Consider the following 23,539-nt stretch of genomic DNA (forward strand, 5'->3'; position numbering starts at 1 on the left):
GACGGATGTGGACCGCCCAATCGACAGCGGAATGATGGAAAGTGCCCACCGCCGGAAGAGAGTTCAAATCCTTGCAGGTCGACGGTCAACAGTACGGCAGATATTGCAGACCATTACGGGCTGTGGAGGTGTAGGTCTGGTCTTGTTCCGTAAAGGAATATCCTCCCGTACTGTCGCTTAATACAGGCGCCACGTACTGACCAAAACTACCGTGCCGCATCACCCCCCGGAGTACGGTTTCTCCCCGGTACATGCCGTGTATCACGTGTACTACTTCGTGAAGCAGAGCGCCAACTTGTGGTCGTTCCCATCAACCTGGTTGATGGGAAATTTCGTAACCTACCTTGTGCGGTGGAAAACTTTCCCGGGGCCAGATCTGGTTTTAATGATTCAAGTAGCAGCTCCAAGCTTGCAGCCACGTTGAAACTTCCAAAACATTGTACTTTTGACTTTTGATAGGCTGATGTCAGGGAGTGGAGTCGAGTAATTTAAGAGCAGGCGACCGGTGTCAATCGCTAGCAGATCCATTGAACTCGGCGATGCATCTGGTTCAATCGCCACGGACAGTTCATCATAACCGTGGCACGGTGACGCACACGTGTGGAGGCTGCACTTTTAGGGTGCATCGAGCGGTCAATTGATCGGTCATTTTTTGACGAGAGTCTGAGAATGGATGGGTTAAATGGCAAGCATATGGCGTTGCAGTAGATCCTACAGCCTCGTTGCGCGACCAGGTCTCATACTGACGGGCAAACATTCATATGCCAAATCAGGCAAAGGAAGGATACTACAAAGTAGAGATTTCGGGTGCCCTGTGCTGCCCTGCGAGAGGACGGAGGAATGATGATCATTATTGGTTGGTCCAGGGTAGATCGATAGGACATCAACCTTTCCCTCGAGTCTCGAGCCTTGAGTTCCGGGTGGGTACTGTGGCCACAATCCCAAGGCCTAAACGAGACCTCATCCTTTCATTTGGTGGGTCTTGTTTCCGAGATCCTTGTCAAGTGCCGCTAGTTTTTGGAATCTCCACTTCAACATAGCGGGTACGTCTCACAGCTTCGGGGATGTTTCGGCTGCTTGACGCAAGTCTCGCGCTGAACGGATTTCAGACAGTGCACCACCTAGCCCGCCACCACTCTTTGTGCTCAATACCGTCAACGGGGCGAGATTGTCAGGCTACTGGATCTTCGTTCTCTAATCATTGTGACTTTCATCCTGGGCCACCGAGCCACCCTGGTTGTGTGAAAGCTGTAAAACCTCCCTTGTGTTTGCTGAAGGATGAGCCCCTAAATTTCTTGGTTATTGTCACCTGCATGCCACCTTTGATCGTCTCAGCTAGCTCTCAGACCAGTTTTTTTTTACCGAGTCCCGCTGCAAGAAAAATTCATTAAGCGCACCTTGACGATTAATAACCCGATGAGATGACCCTCACCCCCCCTCTGATACTGTATCGGCAAGTTCCTGGAATTTTGAATTCGATCGTGTATGTGCCATGTGGTGCTGTCTGCTGACAGCATGTCTTGCTCTTTTGCGTCTTCGAAGACGACCGGTACACTAGACTGACTGTCGTCTCTTGCAGCCTCCATCACCATACGGGGTCAAATGATGTTGATTCTCGATTAGCTAGGATAGATACGATGGCGCAGAAACCATTGACCCACGAGACAAGCCACTCGCTGGGCCTTAATACGAGCCATTGTGACAGTTCCAAGCTGCTCTCCCAATTGGCCCCGGCCCACTGCCCATATTCTCTGCACAATCATCGATGGCCACCCGCCGGCCAAAGAAAAATTCCACAGCCTGTCTAGCTTGCAAAGCAGCAAAAAGGAAGGCAAGTGGCCTGTCGCCAGATACAAGCTGTGTGGTTTCTCTTGAGGGTATCAAATATGGTACTCGGATCAATGGCTAATCGTTGTCTGTTAGATATAGTGCTCAGGACTTCCATCCCCGTGTAAAGCTTGTTTAAACGCTGGCTCCGAAGACGAATGTCAGTTCCATCCAAGCCGCGATCTAAGACGGAAAGTAGCCGTGAAGCGGACAATACAAGAGTTATCCGATTACAAAGACCTGTTCGATTCATTGTTGTCGACAATCCGGCTGGCAAATGCAGACCAGCTCAGCGAGGTCACTGCGATAATCAGAAACAATTTACCGATGAAGGACATAGCTCATGCCGTGGGAAGTTCTGTGACAAACTTCCCCGATTCAAAACCCTCATCTACCAGTAATTCGACGATGTCAAGGGATGGGAGCCATCGGCTTGGGTCACCATTAAGTGAGCAGTTCGTGACAAAATCCCGACTCTCTTCAGAACTCGACCTAGTGCCCCCATCTCCAGAAGATGATGGTCACATAGAATCTCCGCGGGCCATATTAGATCCATACGCACGAATAACTCTGGAAAGTCTCTGTGATATCCCGCCGTACAGGGTGCCGGCAAAACCGTGGACGGGGGCCACCCATGACAATGATCTTGTGTCGCACCTGGTCTCCCTGTACTTCACGTGGGATCATCCGTGTGCACAATTTGTTGATCAAGGTATTTTCCTCGAGCACATGAGACGGGGGGGACCTGGATTCGGAGTTTTGTTCGCCGCTCCTAGTAAACAGTCTCCTTTCAATGGCAAGCGTATGCGGCCCCAGTTGTTATTCTACCCATTCTTAGGTTTTTTTTCTAATGCCCAACAGGTCTATTCTGACAGCCGGGGGGGTATTTTCCAATCCAGAAAATGCCTTCTCTCGTGGACGAAATTTCTTCTCCGAAGCCGAAAGGTTGTGGAAAGCTCAAGAGGGGCGTTCAGCATTATCAAGCATCCAAGCCCTTGTCATGATGTGTTGTGTGTATGTGACCCTTTAGGAGGCACGTATCGGTCGTGGTTTCTGATGTGAATGCTAACATTATGGCAGATTGTCATACCAAGGAAAGGCGAATCTCAGCTGGTTGATGCTGCAACAGGCCATACAACTGGCACATGACATTGGGTTGTTTATGCTGCCAAGAGCTAAGCATCGATGTAGAGAGAATATGACTTCTGAAATGGAACGTGCTCGGGCGATCACGGCCTGGGGGATCTTCAGTTTGAATCAGTTAGTGGTCGTGCCAAAGCAGAGAAGGGAGCGAGCACTGATCAATCTTACAGACAAATGTCAATGAAGTTGCAGAAGGTCGCAACATTGTCAAAGCCTGCATCCAGGATAGACGTTGCGGGTGACCATGACTTTGACTGGATACCTTATCCACGATCGAACCAGATCATGTATGCCGCCAAGCGAGCTCATCTCCCTCAAATCCGGCAAGGCCTTGCCGAGATGACTGATATCATGTTACACGTCGAAGATCTCCTGGACGATGAGGAGCTAAGTATGAGCTTCACTGCATTGTATGTGAGAGTAGAGGACCCATACAACCGTTTGCAACAGTGGTTGGCGGATTGGCGAGATGCATCGCAGACTCGAAAGGAGCCAATTCCCCAACTTCTGATCCTACGGTGAGCAATTTTCTGGCCCCTTTCTAATGTATCCGAGCTGACTTTGAACGAAGTGTCAAAGGCCTCCACGCGATGATGCACCTAGTCGAAATGTTGATCGAGCGTGACCAACAAGGATCGATGATTGCTCAGTTGCAGCAAAAATGGTGTGCCCAAGCCGAGGAGATAGCCCAGTGCCTTCGTATCCATCGTCAGTCCTATGGAATCTGGCTCATTCCTAGCCAAGTGATTGGTATCGTTCAGGCAGTCTTCTACACCTTGGTGCACCACCTGGAGAGTAGTAATACGGTGAGGCACGCTTTTATTGAATTCTGTCGATTTGGGATAGCCCTGGGCCAGAAGTCCAAGCCAATGGCTGAAACCATCTACGCCATTCAATCGCTTTCCCAACGCGGGTCTATTCAGCTACCTACTGAAGCCATCACAATCCTTGACGGCTCCAAACTACGGAAGGGTCAGTAGCCGTGCAATTGACGTCTCCATTTTGAAAGAACGCGTGGGCGAGGATGTCTCTACATCGATGGGATGGGGCGGTCAGGACAAGTGTGGTTGATGCTAGGCTACTGAGAATCAGGGAAGACAGTGAAGGTGCAGGAAATCGAGGCATTAGAGTTCTACCAAAGTTCCTGGCCCCTAGTCGGTGCGCCCGAAGTTGGCTTTTCCGAAAAAGAAGGGATCAGAGTCCGCTTATCTGATGATTAGCTCATGCATATTCCGATTTGAAGAGATATTCGTTTCAGAAACATGTCCATTTGTTGAATGACAGCGTCTCCATTTTATATACCCAGGTGGCGCGCAACTTACACCTGAGCTAAAAAGACCACTGAAGGGTAAGATTTCTAGTTCCTTGGACCGGTACTATATAGTGGCACGCATAGGTAGTTATGTTCCCTTAAGAGTAGCTTTGATGAAATATATAATTATTCTAGTCTCTTTTTCTGGAGCTATATCTACGAGTGATACTATACTAACGAGAATCCTGGAAGGGTGTGACTGGTTGAATTGATGAAACAACGAACGCCACATTCGATGATCCCAATGACTCGAACAACCCCCCAACGGACAATGAAACCATTCGTTTGGGCTGGGTGCCAATTATTGTTTGACTACACTAGCCTCTGGATCTTCCATCTACTACGTGAATGGGGAACTTGATGGTGTGTTTGGTGATCTCTGCACCTGTCGCCTATGTCAGACTGCGATTGAAAATACCCCATTTCAATGTAAGAGATATGTATGATCAGTGTAGCGATTGAAACCCGGAGTTGCACGGAGAAAGAGGGGATTTAGGGCGGCTGACGGTAAAACCACTCAGCCGGGATGCATTTATGACCCTTGATGGTTGGAATGTAAGAAATAGTAGGTTGGGTAGAGATTCGAGACGTGAATTATTTAAAGAACACTGCCGATATTTACCTTATCGGCGAATATTCGCCAAAATCTTATCTTCAACAGCCTTACAGATACACTTGATCCTTGGCTGAGAGCCCTCTGTAGAACATATTCCTTGACTCCTGTATAGATTTATTGATAGATATTTTACCATGAAAGGACTTCGTACGCAGCCCATAAACCAATATTTTGGAGAAAAGCTGGATCTGGGTCTGACAAACGAAGGTTCCGAGGGCAGATTGCAGCGTCGAATGAGGGGGAATATTGCCACGGAGGTGCTGGGAAAGGAGAGATTGGACGTAGGATAGGCAAAATAAAGTGGAAATATCTGCAGCGGCAGCTCTGGTGGAACATCATTTCAGAAAGCAAGTGTAGTGCTAGCAACTTGGTTTTTTAGTCGGTGGTTTCCGTCATTGGCATTAAGGAAGCCAAGCAGCTCAATTCTGGAACAACATGACAAAGTGAAAGCTCTGAAATACTTAGGCGAGTGCCGTTTAGTTCGGAGTCTCCGTGCTTCGCGATGGGCCAACAAGAATAGAAGTTATAGTCAGTACGCCCGGGATAACGGCTGAAGTCACTATCATCACCCAAACCACTGCCTTAAGGAGCCTTGGAAATGTGAGAGGTTGAGGCTCTGGAAACGCGTGGTCTGCCACAGCTGAGAACCGGAGAGAAACACGCGCAGACCAAATTTTGCCAGCATGCGGATGGCTGAGTGCGGACTTTTTCTCCGGACCAGTGCCCGGAGCATTCGTCGACTTTGCAATGCTACCCGTCTTCCGAGAAGCAACGTCGCTTCATTTTGCCATACTGGTGACCAGAATGGATTTCTGACCAAGCTGACTATCATTGCGTCCTCCTAGGTCCATCCCAGCGAGACTACCGAAGCTCTATGGAGCTCGGTCGCACCTACTCCAGTTGCCCCTATGCTGACCGGAGCGCCGCGAACCCGCCCCCTTGGAACCTCGACAAATAACATTGACTCAACGAATAACTTTGACTGGACAAGTAGCTTTGATGCCGGTTCACTATGCCCCGTCAAGAAGATCCACCCTGTTAGGTATAGGTTGAGCGGTGCCCATGTTCATCTCGATGCAAATTCACGCGGCGAGGGTAGACAGATGGAATAACGCGACGACCGCCACCCAGTAGCCTCGAAACCACGGAGGATAGCAACCTGGAAAAACCAAAGAGACTTGTTGCAACGATTATTGGGCCCCGGTAAGTAGTTGTCCTGTTGTGGTTAGGCGTTGATAATGAAGGTTCAAAGCAATGACTGATGATGTAACTCAGTGGCGGCCCAGCTTGTTTTAGACAACACTCACCCAAATACCACCGCGTATCTGCTGTCATAACGTGGTCACATTCAACGCACCAGATTTGTTAAGGAAAGATCATGGCGTTTGATGGAATATGGTATTGGTCTGGATCTTCTGGGGATCAACGCTCAAACGCCCCCATTTTGTCGCCACGGCGGCACGTGGTCCCTCTGGCTGGTTAAACTGGAATAGAGAATTGACAGATATCAGTCAAGTTCCACACGTGCAGCTCCGGCCAACTGAAAGGATAAGGTGCTGCAACACTGTGTCGCGAGGTCGCAAGACCGCGAGCCATCAAAGTGGCCATCGAAAATCCATCCCGCAATGCATTATCAGTCCAAATGTGATCTTCTGGCGTTTTGGATGGACGGGAGAAGGGGGTTTGTATCAGGGTGATGTGCTTGGGACGGTCGGAGCCGAGTTAAGGGTAGACAAGGATTGCACTCTCGTCGTGTCGAGATGGAGTATTGCGATCGGCTCGCGTTGCAAGGCGACAAGGATCGCATGACACATCCTGTGACTGGATATATCAGTTTCAGCCGGACATTTTATGAATGACCGAAGATAAAAAGCGGAACTGACTCACTGAAGGACAAATACTCGGCGTGACGCCGACAGGCAAATCTCAACGGTCATTTCCTTGACCTTTTAGATCCCGTTGCTTGCAAACCGCACAAGTATTTCCAAGCTTAATAACCATTTATATATTCCCACCAGTCATGGTGTCTCATCCTCCAAAGGAGCGTTGTATGACGGTTTCATCCGCAGAAGATTACCGACCTGTAGTCTGAGAGTGCCTCCCAACTCCACCGTTTTGCTGAGTAGACTCGCAACTCCATAGCAATTTAATGGTATTATGGAAAATTCTGTGCAGTATGAGATTCGTTCTTCGTTCCGGAGAACTCGCTCGCTGGATGGGCCGTGATTTGGACGGGGATATGTCCTTTCAACGTGTCGGGGGGTAAGGTTCGCTCGATCGTGAATCAGTCTTTCTCTGCGACAGTCAGCATTATCCAAGGGAAGAAGAAGGGCCAGTTAGGCCTGGATTTCCGCTATGCAGCAGTGACTGATGATCAGTCCCAAGTGACGCAGGTCACGAACCCTGTCATGACTTTCGCCAACATCACGATCCTAGGGGGGGTGTGCTGTGTCCCTGGTTCTTGAGCACGCCCCGGAAATGGAACGAGGCGAGACGTGCCTCATCAGAAAGACAAGAAATACTCTCCGCTTACTACAGAGCTTCTTTGGGCTCTCAGCTGGCAAGGCACCACCGTCGAAGATTCTGTATGAAGTTGAGTACAGGGCAGCTATACAGGGCTGGTGAAGATCCTGACTGGGTCGGCTCGGCTACGGACTCGTCAAATCAAGATCATGGAATACCGCAACAAACGTATCAGCCGAAAAGACCAGAGGATCTCATGTTCAGGTTATTCGATTCTCGACCACCTCCCAGGTTTCTAGAATCCTAGCAAATCACTAGAAAATCACTGGAGCACAGCAACACGACTTGTTGATTAGCGGCTACTCGATGCTGCGTTACTGGACCAACCCCGATCATCGTTATTTACTGCCCAATTTCTCTGCAGCAGCAAGTGTCGCAGGGAAAAGTGAATAAATAGCAACACAGTGTGCAATTTCCAAGCTCCTTACAGCACACCACAGGCACGGGGAACATATCCCAGTCAGGTGCTATATGATCTTGGTGTTGGCTGGGGATCGGTGGCAAAAAGTCACGGCTCTCATATCCAGCATACCATAGCGTCGCATTTCGCGGATCCAACCGACACTTTCTTTCATCATATCGTGGTGTATATCATTTTGCCCATTCTACATGGGTTCAAAAAGCAACAGGAAGAGAAGGGCTATGCTTGGTCTTTGTCCTTGTTAGTACTTGGGGCTACTACTTTCTACGACCTTTTTTTTATTTATTTTTTATTTTTGATCTTCTAAATACGCTAGGCTAGAAAGATCCTTGCTATTTGCCCTTTCCCCCATTCCCACAAGTGTGCCAACCAGCTCACCCCCTCCCAACACAATGAGTTACAATTCCCACCCTCACCCTTCTGATCCCGAATATGCTTTAGAGACCCTAGAAAGCCAATTAGAACCATTCAGCTGCGATGATGTCTTTCCTGGACTTGTGCAGCCATCTCCGTCTGTGTTCCAGACCAACATCGATCCCTTTCCTGGCGGCGAGCCTCTGGGGCCCAACCCGGGTGAGCGCCCTTTGAATTCGAAAGTTCCCATCCCCCGTTCTGTTTACACTGGTAACTATACTGCCAGCAGCCGTGTCGGTAGAGCATGCGAGAACTGCCGCAAGCAAAAGACCAAATGCAGTGGACACTGTCCCACCTGCCAACGTTGCCAGGATGTTCACATCTGGTGTTCCTACGGCGATCGGAAACGAGAAAAGATGCTCCGGTGCGTGCAATGTTTCGCAAAAGGTCACCCCCCATCTAACTCTAGTTGTAGCGAAATCAAGGATCTGACCGCGCAGGTTCATATTTACGAAGACTTGCTACAAGAACTGAACCCCCACCTGGATTCCTCGTTGGCCCAGCGCGTTGACGAGACGCTTAGCGGCAAATTAGTCAGAGTACGAGTTACCGCCCTTCTCCATCCCTAATTGCTATTATTCCTTTCCTAACGTCTAGTCTTCATCTGGTCAGGCCCCAGAATCATTCCCATCTGGCACGGGGAGGACGGAGAACTCTCTGGTCGCCGTAGCCCATGTCGAGAAGGACTTCAACCGCGATCTAGCATCGCAGGCGATGGGCTTCGTGGGGGAACACTCGGAGATGGCATGGCTGTACAGACTCAAACGCGATCTCGATCAAGACAGCAAAACCGTTGGAGAAAGCCTTGCTCGACCTTCGATATCATCCGTCAACTACTTCCAGGACACCACGATAATTTCAAGCCTTGATGATGTCGACATACTAGTTCGACCGCCCCAGCAGATTGCCGACAGACTCCTCGAAGATTACTTCCAAGCTGTGCATCCCGAGTTTCCTATCATTGGCAAGGAGGCCTTCATGGGCCAATACCGGTCCTTCTATTCGAATAACAACGTGCGAGTCGGAAAGCGATGGGTCGCTGTGCTGAATCTGGTCTTGGCCGTCGCGGCGAGACTTTCTGAAGTAGCCCAGAGACAACCTCAAGGAAACTTCACTGACCATGTGGCATACTTTGCCCGAGCATGGCGGCTGAGCTTTGGCGATATTGCGTTGCTGAATCATCCAAGTCTGGAGCAGGTGCAGGTGGAAGGCCTAGCTGCTTTCTATCTTCTGTCCACGGGTCAAGTGAATCGGTACGTCATTGGGCCTATTTGGTTATCCCATTGTTTAAATAGGTTTGCCTAACTGGTTCTCGTCCCTTAGGTCGTGGCGAATTATCGGGATCGCGATGCGGTCAGCGGTGACCATAGGCCTCAATCTTCGTATCGAGAGTGACGGCGTTACTTGTATATCACAAGAGACTCGGTACCGCGTTTGGTGGGCGTTGTTCATATTGGATACTGTGCTGTGTGTGGTAGCTGGCCGACCACCAAGCACCGACGAGGTTTTCTGCACAACTCCCCTTCCACGTCTCCGCAGAGAAGAAGAATTTTGGAAGGAAGGAGTTACACAACTTATCACCGACCAGGACGCTCGGAAAAATTTATTGACATCCTTACTCTCTAGTAACATCAGGACCCCAGGGCCGAGCGAGGCTACGGCAGAACGCAGTCGCTCCACAAACTGTGGATCCAGCAATGGGACCGATCCGACCACTCAAGGAATGACAAACGCTCACATATCAAATACGTCCCTGTACCTCTTATACGCTGTAGACTTGGCGTCTCTGCTACGGGAAGCAATCGAAACCCTATACGCACCCGGGACCGCGCGGCGATCCTGGCCAGAGATGGAGGCGGCTATCTTTACTTTTAACAATAGTACTGACAATTGGCTCTCCCGTCTTCCAGCAGAGTTCAACTTTGGGGCATTAGACATAAAACAAACTTCCATCCGCCAACGCATCAGCCTAGGCTTCCGCTTCTACACCACTAAGTTAGTCATTACCCAGCCCTGCCTCCGCCACCTCGCCCGCCAACCCCCCCGGTGCAACCTCCAGCACCGTGTGCGATACCATGGCATCCATGTGCGTACAAGCCGCATGCCAGATGCTAGATATGCTACCCGATGAGGCGGATGTGAACTGGCTCTACGGGGTTTCGCCCTGGTGGTGTGTCGTACACTATATGATGCAGTCCACCACCGTCCTCCTGGTCGAGCTCTTTGCACTAGGTCAACGGGGATCCACCGAGGCCACCATCCTCGCTACGAAGGTCGAGAAGGCCATCCGCTGGTTGCGAGCGATGTCCATCAACGATTTATCCTCACGACGAGCCTGGCTTGTCTGTATAGATATTCTCTCACTGCACGGGTCAAAATTGCCATCAAAAGTTAATGTTGAGATCTAAGTTCTAGTGTTCACTTTCACTTATCTCCGGTGGTCCTGGAGCCGCGGTGTTGCTGTGGACAGGGCTGCATTGGTAGATATATTTTCTTGAGTCAAATCTCCAATTCAATCCGATTGCATATCTTGTGAATAAGGTTTGAAAGAAAGGGCTGGAGCCATAACACCACCGCCTGAGGCCTTGGGCCTCGCTTGCATATTACTCCTGGGCATCCTTCCATCCATGACTGCGCGGGCAGTAATATGGACCATCTTCTGTTATTATTTGACGCGGCGTAATTTGTCCAAGCATACTTACTATCAGCGTGAACTGGCGGAATGAATATCCAAGCCCTCCAGCGCCCCAAGAGTGTTTGCTTCGTTTACACACCCCACGTGATCACTACTGACAATCCTATAACTCTCCTCATCGGGGCCATTCATTGATCCCTAGACATCTCTTCACCAGTCTATCTACTCTCCATTTACAGCCAAAGAATTCCAATGAGAGCGATCCAAACGACACCTACTCAGCCAAGTCAACAATCTCGTTTTCTTTGCGTATTGCATCCGTGTCTTACCATTTCAAGGTCCAATGAGGGGTTCGAAGCCTTTTTCTGCTCACGCAGAGGTCAAAAATGCGAACTGTCTGGGAGATATAGGGTTTGCCAAAGAGTATTTCGACTGCGACCAACGAGTGCAGGCCATGGGATATGTGGGCGAGCATTCAGAGAGAGTGTGGCTATACAGACTTATCCGCGACCTCGACTTGGGTAAAGCAGCTCCTGGTGAAGAAAATGTTGAGTCCTCTTCCATATCTTCTGTGAACTACTTTCAAGATGAGTCGAATATCGTACCCCTCGAGGACGTGGATCTGCTAGGACACCCTCACCAACACATTGCGGACCAGCTTGTCGACGGCTATTTCCAGACTGTGCACTCAACATTCCCATTTATCGAGAAGACGGCATTCCTTCACCAATACCGTTCTTTCTACTCGAACCGGAATAAACGACCCGAGAAACGATGGTTGGCAATCCTAAACCTTATAATGGCCATTTCAGCGAGGCATTCGCTACTTGTGGACGATCAGTCTCTTGGGAATCATGATCAACATAGGGTGTACTTTTCGCGCTCATGGCAGTTGGGAATGAGCGGCAGTATATTGTCGGACGATCTCAATCTGCAGCAAGTGCAGATCGAGGCTTTGACTGCATTCTACCTCCTTTCGATTGGTCAGGTCCATCGGTATGTCATGTGCACTTAAATTTAGATGCTAATAATTTATATTCACTTCTGGTCTTGCCTTTTCTTCAGGTCATCGAGGCTTCTTGCGGTCGCAATCCGATCGGCTATGGCGATGGGACTCAACTGTAGCCAGAACGATACTATTGAGGCCTATTCAGAGACTCGATGCCGGGCATGGTGGGCATTATTCATGTTGGACACGGTCCTATGCGTCATTATGGGCCAGCCACCTTGTATCGGACGATCTAACTGCACACTACCGCTTCCTATTCCCTCTGAAGAGGACTTTGGAGTGCAGCGTGTAGTGCAGCGTATTACCAATCAAGCATCCCGGAATACCCTTATACCCTCTGTGTTTGCTGAGGATCCCGCAGCACAGGCGCGAGAGGACACATTGGATCACACAAATCCAGCACAGTATGGGTCGAACACAGGAGTGGCAGATGAGCAATCTACTCATGTCCCATCTCTTCCTCCTATTCATAGCATGCCATCGCTTTTATACATGGTGGACTTGTCATTCCTTTTACGAGAGGCTATTGATACTCTGTACGCTCCCGGGGCGGCGCGACGATCGTGGCTTGAGATTGAACTAGCGGTTTCAACTTTCAATAACGATGCCGACAGTTGGTTCTCACACCTGCCAGTTGAGTTTCATGCCACGGAGTTAGCTGAAGCTCATCCATTTGTACTTCAACGCATCGGCCCGGCTTTCCGTTTCTATACCACCAAGTTAATCATCTTACAGCCTTGTCTTCGTCGTCTTACTAGGTTGCCACGACCCGGGTCTGTCTGCGAAACTTTGGCGACCACATGCGTTCAAGTGGCGATACAAATGATCAACCTCCTGCCCGAGAAGGTGGACATAGCCTGGCTATACAGGGTCACTCCATGGTGGTGTGTCCTCCACTATATCATGCAATCGACCAGTGTACTCCTGATTGCGGTATTCAATCAAGATCTGCTGAATTCCCGTGTTACTATCGGCATCGGCAAGAAGGTCGAAAAGGCTATCCGGTGGATAGGTGAGATGTCCACTAAGGATTCCTCGTCGCGGCGGGCCTGGCTGTTTTGCAGGAACCTTCTCTCTCGGCACGGGTCGAAGCTTGAATTTGAGATTGATCTCGGGCTCCAGGAACCGTAGACATTTTATTAGACATGGCTGTCCGAGGTTGCCCACTTATCCACCGGCCGGGGCGAAGCTCACAGTTAAGAACCAGGATTGTTAGACAAGCTGGCTTTATAATATAACCCTCAGGTATTTTATATGGTCTATAATCTTAGTTCCCCATATTGGATTTCCAAGCCAATCACCACAAGCTCCCTAGTCTGCTAAATAACTAGCTTTTGTAATCTACGGGCGCGAATAGTTTGACATTTTTTGTCATCAATATATCCGCGCGCATTGACCGATAACTGCGTCCCAGATTTTGACGGATCCCAAGACCCAACTGCTAACTAATTGTGAGGTATGATAAGACCAAGCCATTGAAAGCACAGGGTATTCAATATCGAGTTTCCTCACACATGGATTTGTCGCTGCACTCTATATCGTCATCATTTTTTTTCTTAACCGCTTGATCGCCACTGCTCTTCTGTCAGAAAACTAGACTTCACACCTACTTACTGCCTATATTTATTGAGTGTCTTGGACAGAGGCTCTAGTTTTTCGGTCCTTTTAGTACCTGGATGAGTTTGGGCATTTATTGATGAAATATATCCGTCCGGTAGCTTTGTTCTGGGCTGAAAGTCATTTTGAGAATGTTTAGTACAAACAATGACCGTAGAAAAGCGATTGATTTAGAGGCTACATAAGAACTTTGGTTCACATCTTGTTTATCGTCATTTCAGGTGGGAGACTTGTAGTATTCTTTTCATTTTTCTCCCTTTTTGGCTCTTTTGATGCAAACCTGACGTATTTGCAGTCGCCGAGGCAATACCCAGGGAGGACGTCCACCATATACATTTGCAATTCACAGAAGTGTTATTTCGGGAGCAATATGTGAGGCTATTTATATCAGAAAAGCCAAATTGACTTATAATCAATTTTCTTCTGCAAATAGATACTGCGAAAATTATTTCCGATGGTGCGACTTTGTTCCTACTTAATCGATATGTACTGTACTGGCCTGGTTTCTCCGCATCGGCTGTCAGCAGCTCAGCAATCCATTATACAGCGATCAGCACGTGTCGTATGCCGAGTATATGCTTTTGGCTTCTATGGTGCCAAATGTTTTCGTTACATTTACTGGGGCATTTATGCTAGATCACATTCATGTCATCACTCCTTTCCTGCTTTTCTTGGATCATCTCAGTGAAATGGCATGGTGCTTATCATTAGTAAAAGGTGCCACACAGGGCAGAAGAAGCTGCATGTTGTCTTGACTCATTTGTCAAACATGGGTCTCATATTGCTAGGAGCCGCTATCCTTGGCGCGATTTCAAGAAAATGGGACATTGCTCTTGAAGTAATTTAAACACCATTTAAGCTTACATTATGGGAGATCTGACATAGGTTAGATCCAGCTCATCATTTGTACTATGCGGGCGGTTTACAACCAGTCTATTGCGTAAATACAATTTTATGTCATTGGTTGAAACAAATTAGGTCATTCCGAAAGATCAGCAAATTCAAATTGTCAATGCTGAATCAACCATATCATTAGTTCCAATGACAAGGAAGGAGAGTGAAACGGCAGTGAAGCTTGGTTGGAGCTTTTTCGTGTGAGCTCAATTTACACCACGTAAGAAGGATTTTATATTAAGGGGCTTAGTAAAAGACAACCCGTGGAGAGCTGCGATCCTAAAATATCAGTCCGCTTTGTTCCATTCCCTGTCCATAGCTTGATACAGGGGATGGATATAACTTCAGATGATTACAATATCACGGTCGAGCACAGCAGAAATTCTATAGCTCTTGTGCTGAAGCCATCTGTCAATCTACAAAATTTCTAGAAACGTAAGAAAAGAAGATTGCTACAGTAAGATCAGACGGGAGAACAAGGGAATATATTGTGAGATGAGGCTGTACAGATCACTACATACAACGCTGTATCATAGCTTGTATCAGCCTGACCTCTTTTAGACAGGTCCGATATACTTACTATGATATTCTGAGGTAGATACTAAGACTCGAATGAACATCTCTAATTCTGTGGTTGGGCTGGTTGATAAATAGGGTTGCAATATGACTTGTTATGATATTAGGCCGGTGCAGATCAGAAAGCAAGCCGCACCATCGAAATTAGCTCCGAGGTGTCTATACAGACAATCAATTTGATTTACAATCAACTTGGCTCCATGTTGTATATATAGCCTCATATTTCCCTCAAAAACTAATAAGACGATTCATACCCCTAAACAATAAAGATCTATTCTATTTAGTCAAATTGCTCATCCGAGCAGTCTTCTCCACGTGGCAGACTAAAGGTGTTAGTGCATTCGAGTCATTCACGGCACCGATTGGCCCATTATTTTTTGGCATATATCATTAGTATCCATAGCATCCAACGATAGCATTGATATCGACGACCACAGGCTCCCGGGAGTCAGGGTGAGATATTAGCCATTATTTCACTCAGGCCTTGTGCGTCTATAGGCATTCATGGCTCTGATTAGCTTATATCTCTTTGCAGCGGTACCCAATTTCACATATCCACTTAGTTCCCGGGAATTCTACGTGGGTATTGCTGACGGGCTATCCAATTATGGTAGGTGTAATGGCAGGTTCAGGTTCCCAGGAGCCCATAGCCGAGTTTGGACCAATCAATTCCACTGAGGCTTCGTGGCACATGTGGATCATTCGTGGCACCGATTGGCTAATTATTCCTCCATAAATATCACTCTATTAATGGTAGCCAATGATCGCATCAATAATTACGACCCACAGGCCCCTGAGAACCATCCCAATTATCAACCAATCATTTCATTGAAGAATTATGCGCAAGTGGGCCTTTGGTGACACTAATTGGCTGATGTTTCCTTGTAGTAGTACAGTAACCATCTTCTCGTGTTCACTTAGTTCCTAGGAGATCGATGTAAGTATTGCGATACGCAAAGACGAGGTCGATAGCAGGAAGAGTTGTTCTGCGAAAATATAATCGATCTAGTGGATCACTCACGATATAAGGAGCTCTTTCCCGAGATTTGGGCTGAGCGAATCAGTCCCACGCTGCACCATAGCTTGTATCTGCTTGATATTGTGTAGGCGTAATGGATTTTCTCTGATATACGAGTTAGGCAATGAAGAATCCTGCGGTCTGGCTGATAGGGATCTAGGGTCGCAATATGGCATGGTGTTTGCCTGTCTTTGATGAGGTGTTCGTTGCGTGGAGTAACGGGCATCACTGGTGAGTGAAATGAGAGACATGACCTCGTCACCTCGCCCGTCGCAATAAAGTGCGGACTGACGGTGGTGAATGGTGATAACTGTCATCAATTATTTTCTGCGGCATCGTCACGACTGTTTACACGAGCGAACAGCCAGAAATTGTTTTGCATGTTCCGGATCACCAGACGCAAAATGCAATGCCTCTGAGAGCTGCTTCGAACCAGTAATGAAATGTTGAGCCAGTTATCATTGAAGAGTAGTTTGAGCTTTAGCCCTCACAATTCACAATGATGATCTCATTGACGCAGACCGAATGCCTGGCTGAATTGCTATAAATACCCGGCCCCTCGCCAGCAGAACATTTGTTCGCAAGCATTCCTTAGTGACTCTGGGTGAAAGAATACCGGACGTGATTCGTCTCCGCGGCTACTCTCTGGTATCGATTGACCTCCAAACCATGCAATGAAATGAGTTGACCTCTTACATCGCAATAGCCTAATCTTTCTCAATAATTAAGTCTTCGAATAGTGAGTGTAGCTGCCCAGTCATTTGAAATTATGCTAACGCGGAAGATGCTCAATATTAGCCCCGCCTCCGCTATTCTGCTGAGCACCCATTGAAGAACCTTTCGGGGTCCTGAATGGTCCAAGCTGCGAGCACAGTGAGTTACAAGTTGCCTTAATGAACTGCCTGCCTACTGATGATTGATGATAAATAGATGCCATCCTCCATACAGTCCCCTGTAACGGACAGCAATAAGTGATCACGTAAGTTTGAATAATGCAGCAATTTAAAAGGCAGATATCAGGTGCTGAAGATCCTCTATATAGGATGGCGAACTTTCTATCGCGAGTCGCTCAATGTCTTGTAAGTCACGCTTGTGCTTTGGCCCTGCCCATTCCCAATGCCAGCTATTGCATCTCAATTTCCGCACGATTGCTAATCCGTTCGTGGCTCTCTGTCCCTCAGCAAAGATCGCTGATGATTATTTTTCGTCATAGGGCGAGCTTCAATCTTACACTCGACCTGCCAGAGCTATGTTCCCCTCGTCTTTGAAACTAAATCAACTTCCACAGCCTGATTGGCCAAGCCACTGAATCTCACTACGCTTGCGTCTTTGTTGTTTCTGAAGACGCGGTTGACAAAGCCACTTCGCCTGGCGCGTTTAGCGGGCCCAATTCATAAAGGCTCGATGCCCTCCAGTTGGCCATATGGTAGAGTACCAACCTACTATCACCTCTTCCAGATTCAACCTGTCCGATCAAATGTTAACTGTCACTACATTAGAAATATTTCGTATCCCGACAGGCATGGCCAAGTCCCATACTAGGCCGACTGAGTGATCGCAGCATCCGACAACAACAAAGGGAAGTGTAGCATCGACAACCACCGAGAAATACCACAGATTCCCCGAGAATAGCATCAACCAGTAATGAATCAAGCTTTTAGCCACAGTCTGAAGGATATCTTCGTGAAGCCCTTGTTGCAGCTGAGCAAGTGACGAGGCAGACCGCAGCGCTCGATCTACCCCAAATCTCTCGCCACGAGAGCAGTCGTTTCGGGTCAGTTCCTAGTCTACCCGGGACAAACACCACGATTCTCTCTTTCAACGGGACTTTGTCCTGGCATATTTGGGAATTTATCTGCTATCTGAACAGCAAGGACGAAACAGATATGTATTGGCAGATATTGCCAACATTCATTTGCAGCGATACCAAGTGATCCTGGGCCATCGTCCACCCATAATCGAGCTGAGCCCGCTATACCTTTGGTTGGCCTTCGCTGATACCAGACTACATTAACGGCAAGTCTCTACAACCCTCAGTCACCAAAAGTCTTGCTGATATAGAGAAGCAGTGAGACGCAGCACTGCTTCGGCCGTTCCCACAAGTCTGATCGGGATAGTGTATTGTGGCTGGTATTGGGATTCTCATGTAGGCCGCGAGCACGGTCAGTGGCGAACACCCACCTTGCGCCATTTGCTGACAATTGGTGCTAGATCGAGTATATCCAACTGTTTTGCCTGTGGCCAATGCAGACGGCGTTTCAAAGCTTCCCCCATGGGCTACATCATGAGTAAAGAGAAGGAGTACGTTCTCAAAGTTGGAAGATGGAATAACCAACTGACCTTTTTGCCAAACCGCCGATATGAAGATAACTTTTCCCTCCCAAACGTGGCCACAAGCTAATCGAATGCTCCAAAGGTGAAATGTGGCAATCTTTATGGAGGACAGGAATCGATCGGAAGATCAAAGTGTCAAATCACGCATCATGACCGAGTTCGCTGGAAAGTCGCTGCCGATAGAAGGTTGTATGGGAGTGAATTATAGGGCCAACGGGTGCGAACCAAGGGAGTCACTGTCATACTTATGGAAACGTCAGATGCTTCAGGCACTGGACAAAGCAAGAGATAAGCTCAAGGACTATTACTCAGCGACCGATACTCCAGGGCTTATCAACATATATACCAATGGAACTATCTTAGCGCCGCAGTATAAGCTTGAGTTCTTTCAGACCCCTGAATGGCAAGATAAGGACTTTGCAGGTGAATATAAAGCAGCACTCGAGCAGCAAATTCTTGCCTATGAAGTTCAACTCCATGATACTTGCTCACAATCTGAAGGGCCTTCTTACCCACAGCCTGTTCAAGAGATTGAAATATTGCTTGATAGTTATAGAGCTCGACCCGCAGTACCACTCTCAGAGCTCCATCAGTATCTGAAGGGGGGTAAGTATTCTCCCAAAACACAGTTTCAATACATACCTCTCTAACTATTCATTCAATAGGTACTATACTCACTTCCCCACTTGATTTCTGGAGGGACCATGAGCAGCAGTTCCCAGTGCTTGCAGCAATTGCTCGAGACATGCTTTCTGTCCCCGCTACTGGTGCAGGTGTAGAGCGCTTATTCAATTCTGCCCGCTATATCTGTCATTATCGCCGCGGCTCTCTCCATGCAACGACTATTCAGGATCTCATGCTGCTAATGTGTGCTAATCGATTTGATGTTGAGGAGGAGCAACTTGCTTTTATACGAGAATATACAACAGAGTACGAGATAGATATTCAACAGGAGGATACCACAAAGCATATACTACAGGAGATTATAGAGATTAGTGAGGGGGAGGAGGAGGAGGAGGAGGAGGAGGAGGAAGGAGGGAGGAGGAGGAGGAGGAGGAGAAGACTCCTCTACAGCATCATACAAAGCGAAAAAGAGATAATTATGAGGCTGAAGAGGAGACATCAGATGAGGCAGGAGGCTCTGCGGAAGAAGAGCCTCTACTACCTAAGCAATCTAATACTCAGCGTGCTTCAGGGAGGGCCCGGATACCTTCGATACGGCTACAGGGATATACTACTTAATATAATCTATAATTTCATTCACATCTCTGCTCTTACTGTATCTGATTCAATATAAAAATCACTACTGTATCACAGAATCACTTTATTATCGAAACCACAGCATTACAGCCAAGATCTCGCTTAATCTTCATATTTTATGCAATGCATGTTAGCCCTAGAAAAAGCCCTATCTTTGGGCCGGCCCATGGGCCATGTACAGGTCTAGAACATATCATCTAAAGAATAGCATGGCCGTGGTTGCTCATGTATATAAAGTAGGCTCAATGTAGCCTCGATTACACCTCACCTCACTGGTTTCTGTCAAGGTTTCCTTGAGAGCGGATATCTTCAAGCTACTGGCTACCTCTGAGTCCTTTCATAACAATTTAGTAAGTTATGACTATGGGCCCAGAATACTGGCTGATCTCATACAATCTGTGGGCCTATTAGGCACAATTGATCTTCATCTCCGAGTGCTGTTTCTCTCCGACACATTTGAGGATCACCTGTATCATCCGATCTGGATTAAGAGGCTTTGAGAGATAGCCGTTCATTCCCGCCGCGATGCATCTCTCGCGGTCGCCAAACATCGCATGGGCAGTGAGAGCAACAATCGGCGTGCGTGACAGATTGTTCGAATGTTCATGCTCCCGAATTTTAGCGGTGGATTCAAATCCACCCATGACTGGCATTTGAATGTCCATCAAGATCACATCGAATTTCCCTTTTTTGGCTTGCACAAAGGCATCCAGACCATTATCGACAACAGCAACGTGGTGATTATGCTTCTCAAGGATTTTAAGAGCTACCTTTTGGTTGACCTCGTTGTCCTCGGCCAGCAGGATTGACAAAGAATATGTCTGTCCTGTGGTGATACGCGACGGTCGGCTCTAGAATGCAGGAAGTATGCCATTTCCAAGATCGATCAAGTGGCAGGGCGTTGTCACATATGAGGTGATGCTTAAATCCAGTGCTGCCTTCATGCTTACCGACATAGCAGGTCCTATTTGAACGGCAGGAACTGACTTGAAGTTGTCCAAGGCTCTTAAACCAACCAATGTCTCCATAGTCTCAAACAGGACAACTTCGGATTGGGAAGCTGTTTTCGCTCCAGATGGGTCAGCGTTTCCTTGTTCCAGTACTTGTATGGTGGGGCTCATAACGGGATGAAGCTCGAGTTCTGTTAACATGTGACATATTTGTTCTAAAAGATCATGGTCATAGCCCTCTGTAAGAAGAAGGACTCTGTGGCCCCGGTAGGGCATCAACCGCTGGGACATAGCCTCGCAAGACAACATCCCTCGCTTAACGGTGCATGTGAAATGAAAGGTGCTACCGGAACCCACAGCTGATGTGACCCATATATCGCCACCCATGAGGTTCGCTAGTCTCTTTGATATTGACAGGCCAAGGCCTGTGCCACCAAATCTCCTGGTTGTTGAACCATCGGCTTGCTGAAACTTGTCAAAAACCAAGTCGAGCTTGCTATCGTCAATGCCAATTCCGGTATCTGAAACAGTGAACTCAAGGTTACATTCATCAGGATCACATCGTCTTAATATCTGTTGTTTCACAGTAAGTTGGATCTCTCCATGCTCGGTGAATTTGATAGCGTTCCCGACTAGGTTGAGAATTATCTGTCGGAGACGGAAAGAGTCCCCAACAATGAAGTCAGGCACCGAGTTGTCAACACTGTATGAGAGGCTTAGGGCCTTTTCATTGGCTTCGACTCCAAGGGCCTTCAAGGCGTTAAAGACGATATTGCCAAGGTTGAAAGGAATATCTTCAATAACCACGTGGTTTGCTTCAATCTTTGAAATATCGAGAATGTCATCGATGATCGTGAGCAAGCTATTCCCAAGGCCGTGGACAACATTTAACATCTCTCTTGCACCTGGCAGAAGATTGTCCATGTCAAGAGTCAACTGCGTCATGCCAATAATACCATTCATTGGTGTTCGGATTTCATGGCTCATATTAGCAAGGAATTCTGATTTGCTTCTATTAGCGAGTTCAGCTGCTTCTCTCGCCGCCGTGTTGCGCTGGATACTGTCGCGTAGACTTGAGACCATCTTATTGATCTTTTGTTTGAGCTCATCCATCTCCCCAGATGCGCTGACTGTAATCAATTTGCTGAAATCTCCATCTGTGGCTGCGTTTGTGATTTCCCCGAACGCACGAACCTGGGACGTCAAATTGTCGGCCATGGTGTTGACATCTTCGGTGATCTCTTTCCATCGACCGCCCATGCCAGCAATATTAGCCTGTCCTCCCATTCGTCCCTTAACGCCAACATCACGTGCGACCCGCTTGAGTTCTTGAGCGAACTGGTCCAGTTGATGTACCATATCATTGACTGTTTCTTTCAATGTCAAAATCTCCCCCCCGGGCATGGACCACTATCTTCTTACTTAAATCACCTCTAGCAATGCCCTGGGTAACTTCTGAGATCGCTCGGACTTGGAAGGTCAGGTTCTGAGCCATTGTATTCACGTTGTCTGTCAATGTCTTCCACTCGCCCTCGACATTAGCGACAACAGCCTGACCGCCTAGTGTTCCATCAATTCCGACTTCGCGTGCAACTTTGCTGACCTCAAACGCAAATTGGTTCAGACGATCCACCATGTCGTTTATCGTGTGCTTAAGGTCCGCAATTTCGCCTTTGACATTGGCGGTCACCTTTTTCGTAAGATCACCCCTGGCGACAGCAGTGGTAACATCTGCTATTTCCCGCACCTGGGTCGTGAGGTTCATTGCCATCCTGTTGACATTCTCTGTCAAGTTTTTCCAGACTCCTTCAACATCGTGAACTGTGGCCTGACCCCCGAGAACACCGTCTGTTCCAACCTCTTTCGCTATCTTCGTGACTTCTTGTGCGAATTGTCGGAGCTGGTCGACCATTGAATTAATGATTTCTTTCAGAGCAAGAATTTCGCCTTTACATTCAGCTTGAACCTTCTGTGTAAGGTCACCAGTTGCGACTGCAGTTGTTACCGTGGCGATGTCCCGAACTTGTGTTGTTAAGTTATTCGCCATGGCATTGACATTAACAGCAAGTTCACTCCATATTCCTTGGATGCCATATATCTGTGCTTGTCCACCGAGGACGCCTTCAGATCCAACATCTCGCGCCACACGATTGACCTCCATGGCGAATGTACGGAGCTGGTCCACCATAGTGTTGATGGTCTGCTGAAGATTGAAGATCTCACCCCTAGCAGGCCGTTCAACCTTTTGACTAAGGTCACCATGAGCGACAGCTGTCGTAACAAGGGCAATCTCCCGGACTTTGTTTGTGAGGTTAGATGCCATGGTATTCACATTATCAGTGAGCTCCTTCCAGACGCCATGCACCCCGACGATTTGGGCTTGGCCGCCCAGGATACCGTCTGTTCCTACCTCCCGTGCCACTCGGGAGACTTCACTCGCGAATATCTGCAACTGGTCCATCATTGTGTTGATCGTGACTTTGAAAGTCGTAATGTCAGGATCCATCTCGAGTGGATGGATCTGGACTCTTGTGGTAAGATCTCCGTCCGCGACTTGAGTAATGATTCACCCGATTTCCCTGAGTGCCTTTTGGAAAGCTTCATTCATCAGCTGGCGTTTTCGCACCTCCTGCTCCATACTCTGGAGGTGATACACATGACGGATCAGTGATGCAAGCTGGTGCTCCAGTGCCGTCCTTGACTTGCTTTGTTGTCCAGGCAGCCTCCATGATCCATTACTCGGTGGGGTCTTAGAAAGGTCAGCTCGAAGGCATGAACAAGCCTGGAGTCTCGACTTACCAATGTTTGATTGCCTTCGACAAGTGCTTGGATAACGGCGGCTACCGTGGAAAGAGCTTCATCTTCAGAGGATATCATCGTTGTGGTGACCTGGCCGCGAATTTTCGATGAAACTAAACACAGTTTTGGTTGTATATGGCAGAAGTCAACCTCACTGCAAAGAGGATAAATTAACTTAAGAGACTGAACTG

General features: G+C 47.9%; 1 protein-coding gene across 1 annotated transcript; it reads right to left on the reverse strand.

The window, feature by feature from the left end:
• Positions 1–20,006: 20,006 nt before the first annotated feature.
• N7533_010466 (uncharacterized protein) lies at positions 20,007–23,278 on the reverse strand (the record flags this gene model as incomplete). Its single annotated transcript, XM_057107116.1, has 4 exons — positions 20,007–20,450; positions 20,550–21,877; positions 21,972–23,102; positions 23,176–23,278. The coding sequence occupies 4 exons, from the start codon at positions 23,276–23,278 to the stop codon at positions 20,007–20,009; spliced, it is 3,006 nt and encodes a 1,001-aa protein (XP_056956333.1).
• Positions 23,279–23,539: the final 261 nt, after the last annotated feature.

Source organism: Penicillium manginii (genome assembly GCF_028828005.1).
Source record: "Penicillium manginii strain IBT 31320 chromosome Unknown utg000007l:1.0-2284322.0:1.0-2285126.0, whole genome shotgun sequence".
Lineage (NCBI taxonomy): Eukaryota > Fungi > Ascomycota > Eurotiomycetes > Eurotiales > Aspergillaceae > Penicillium > Penicillium manginii.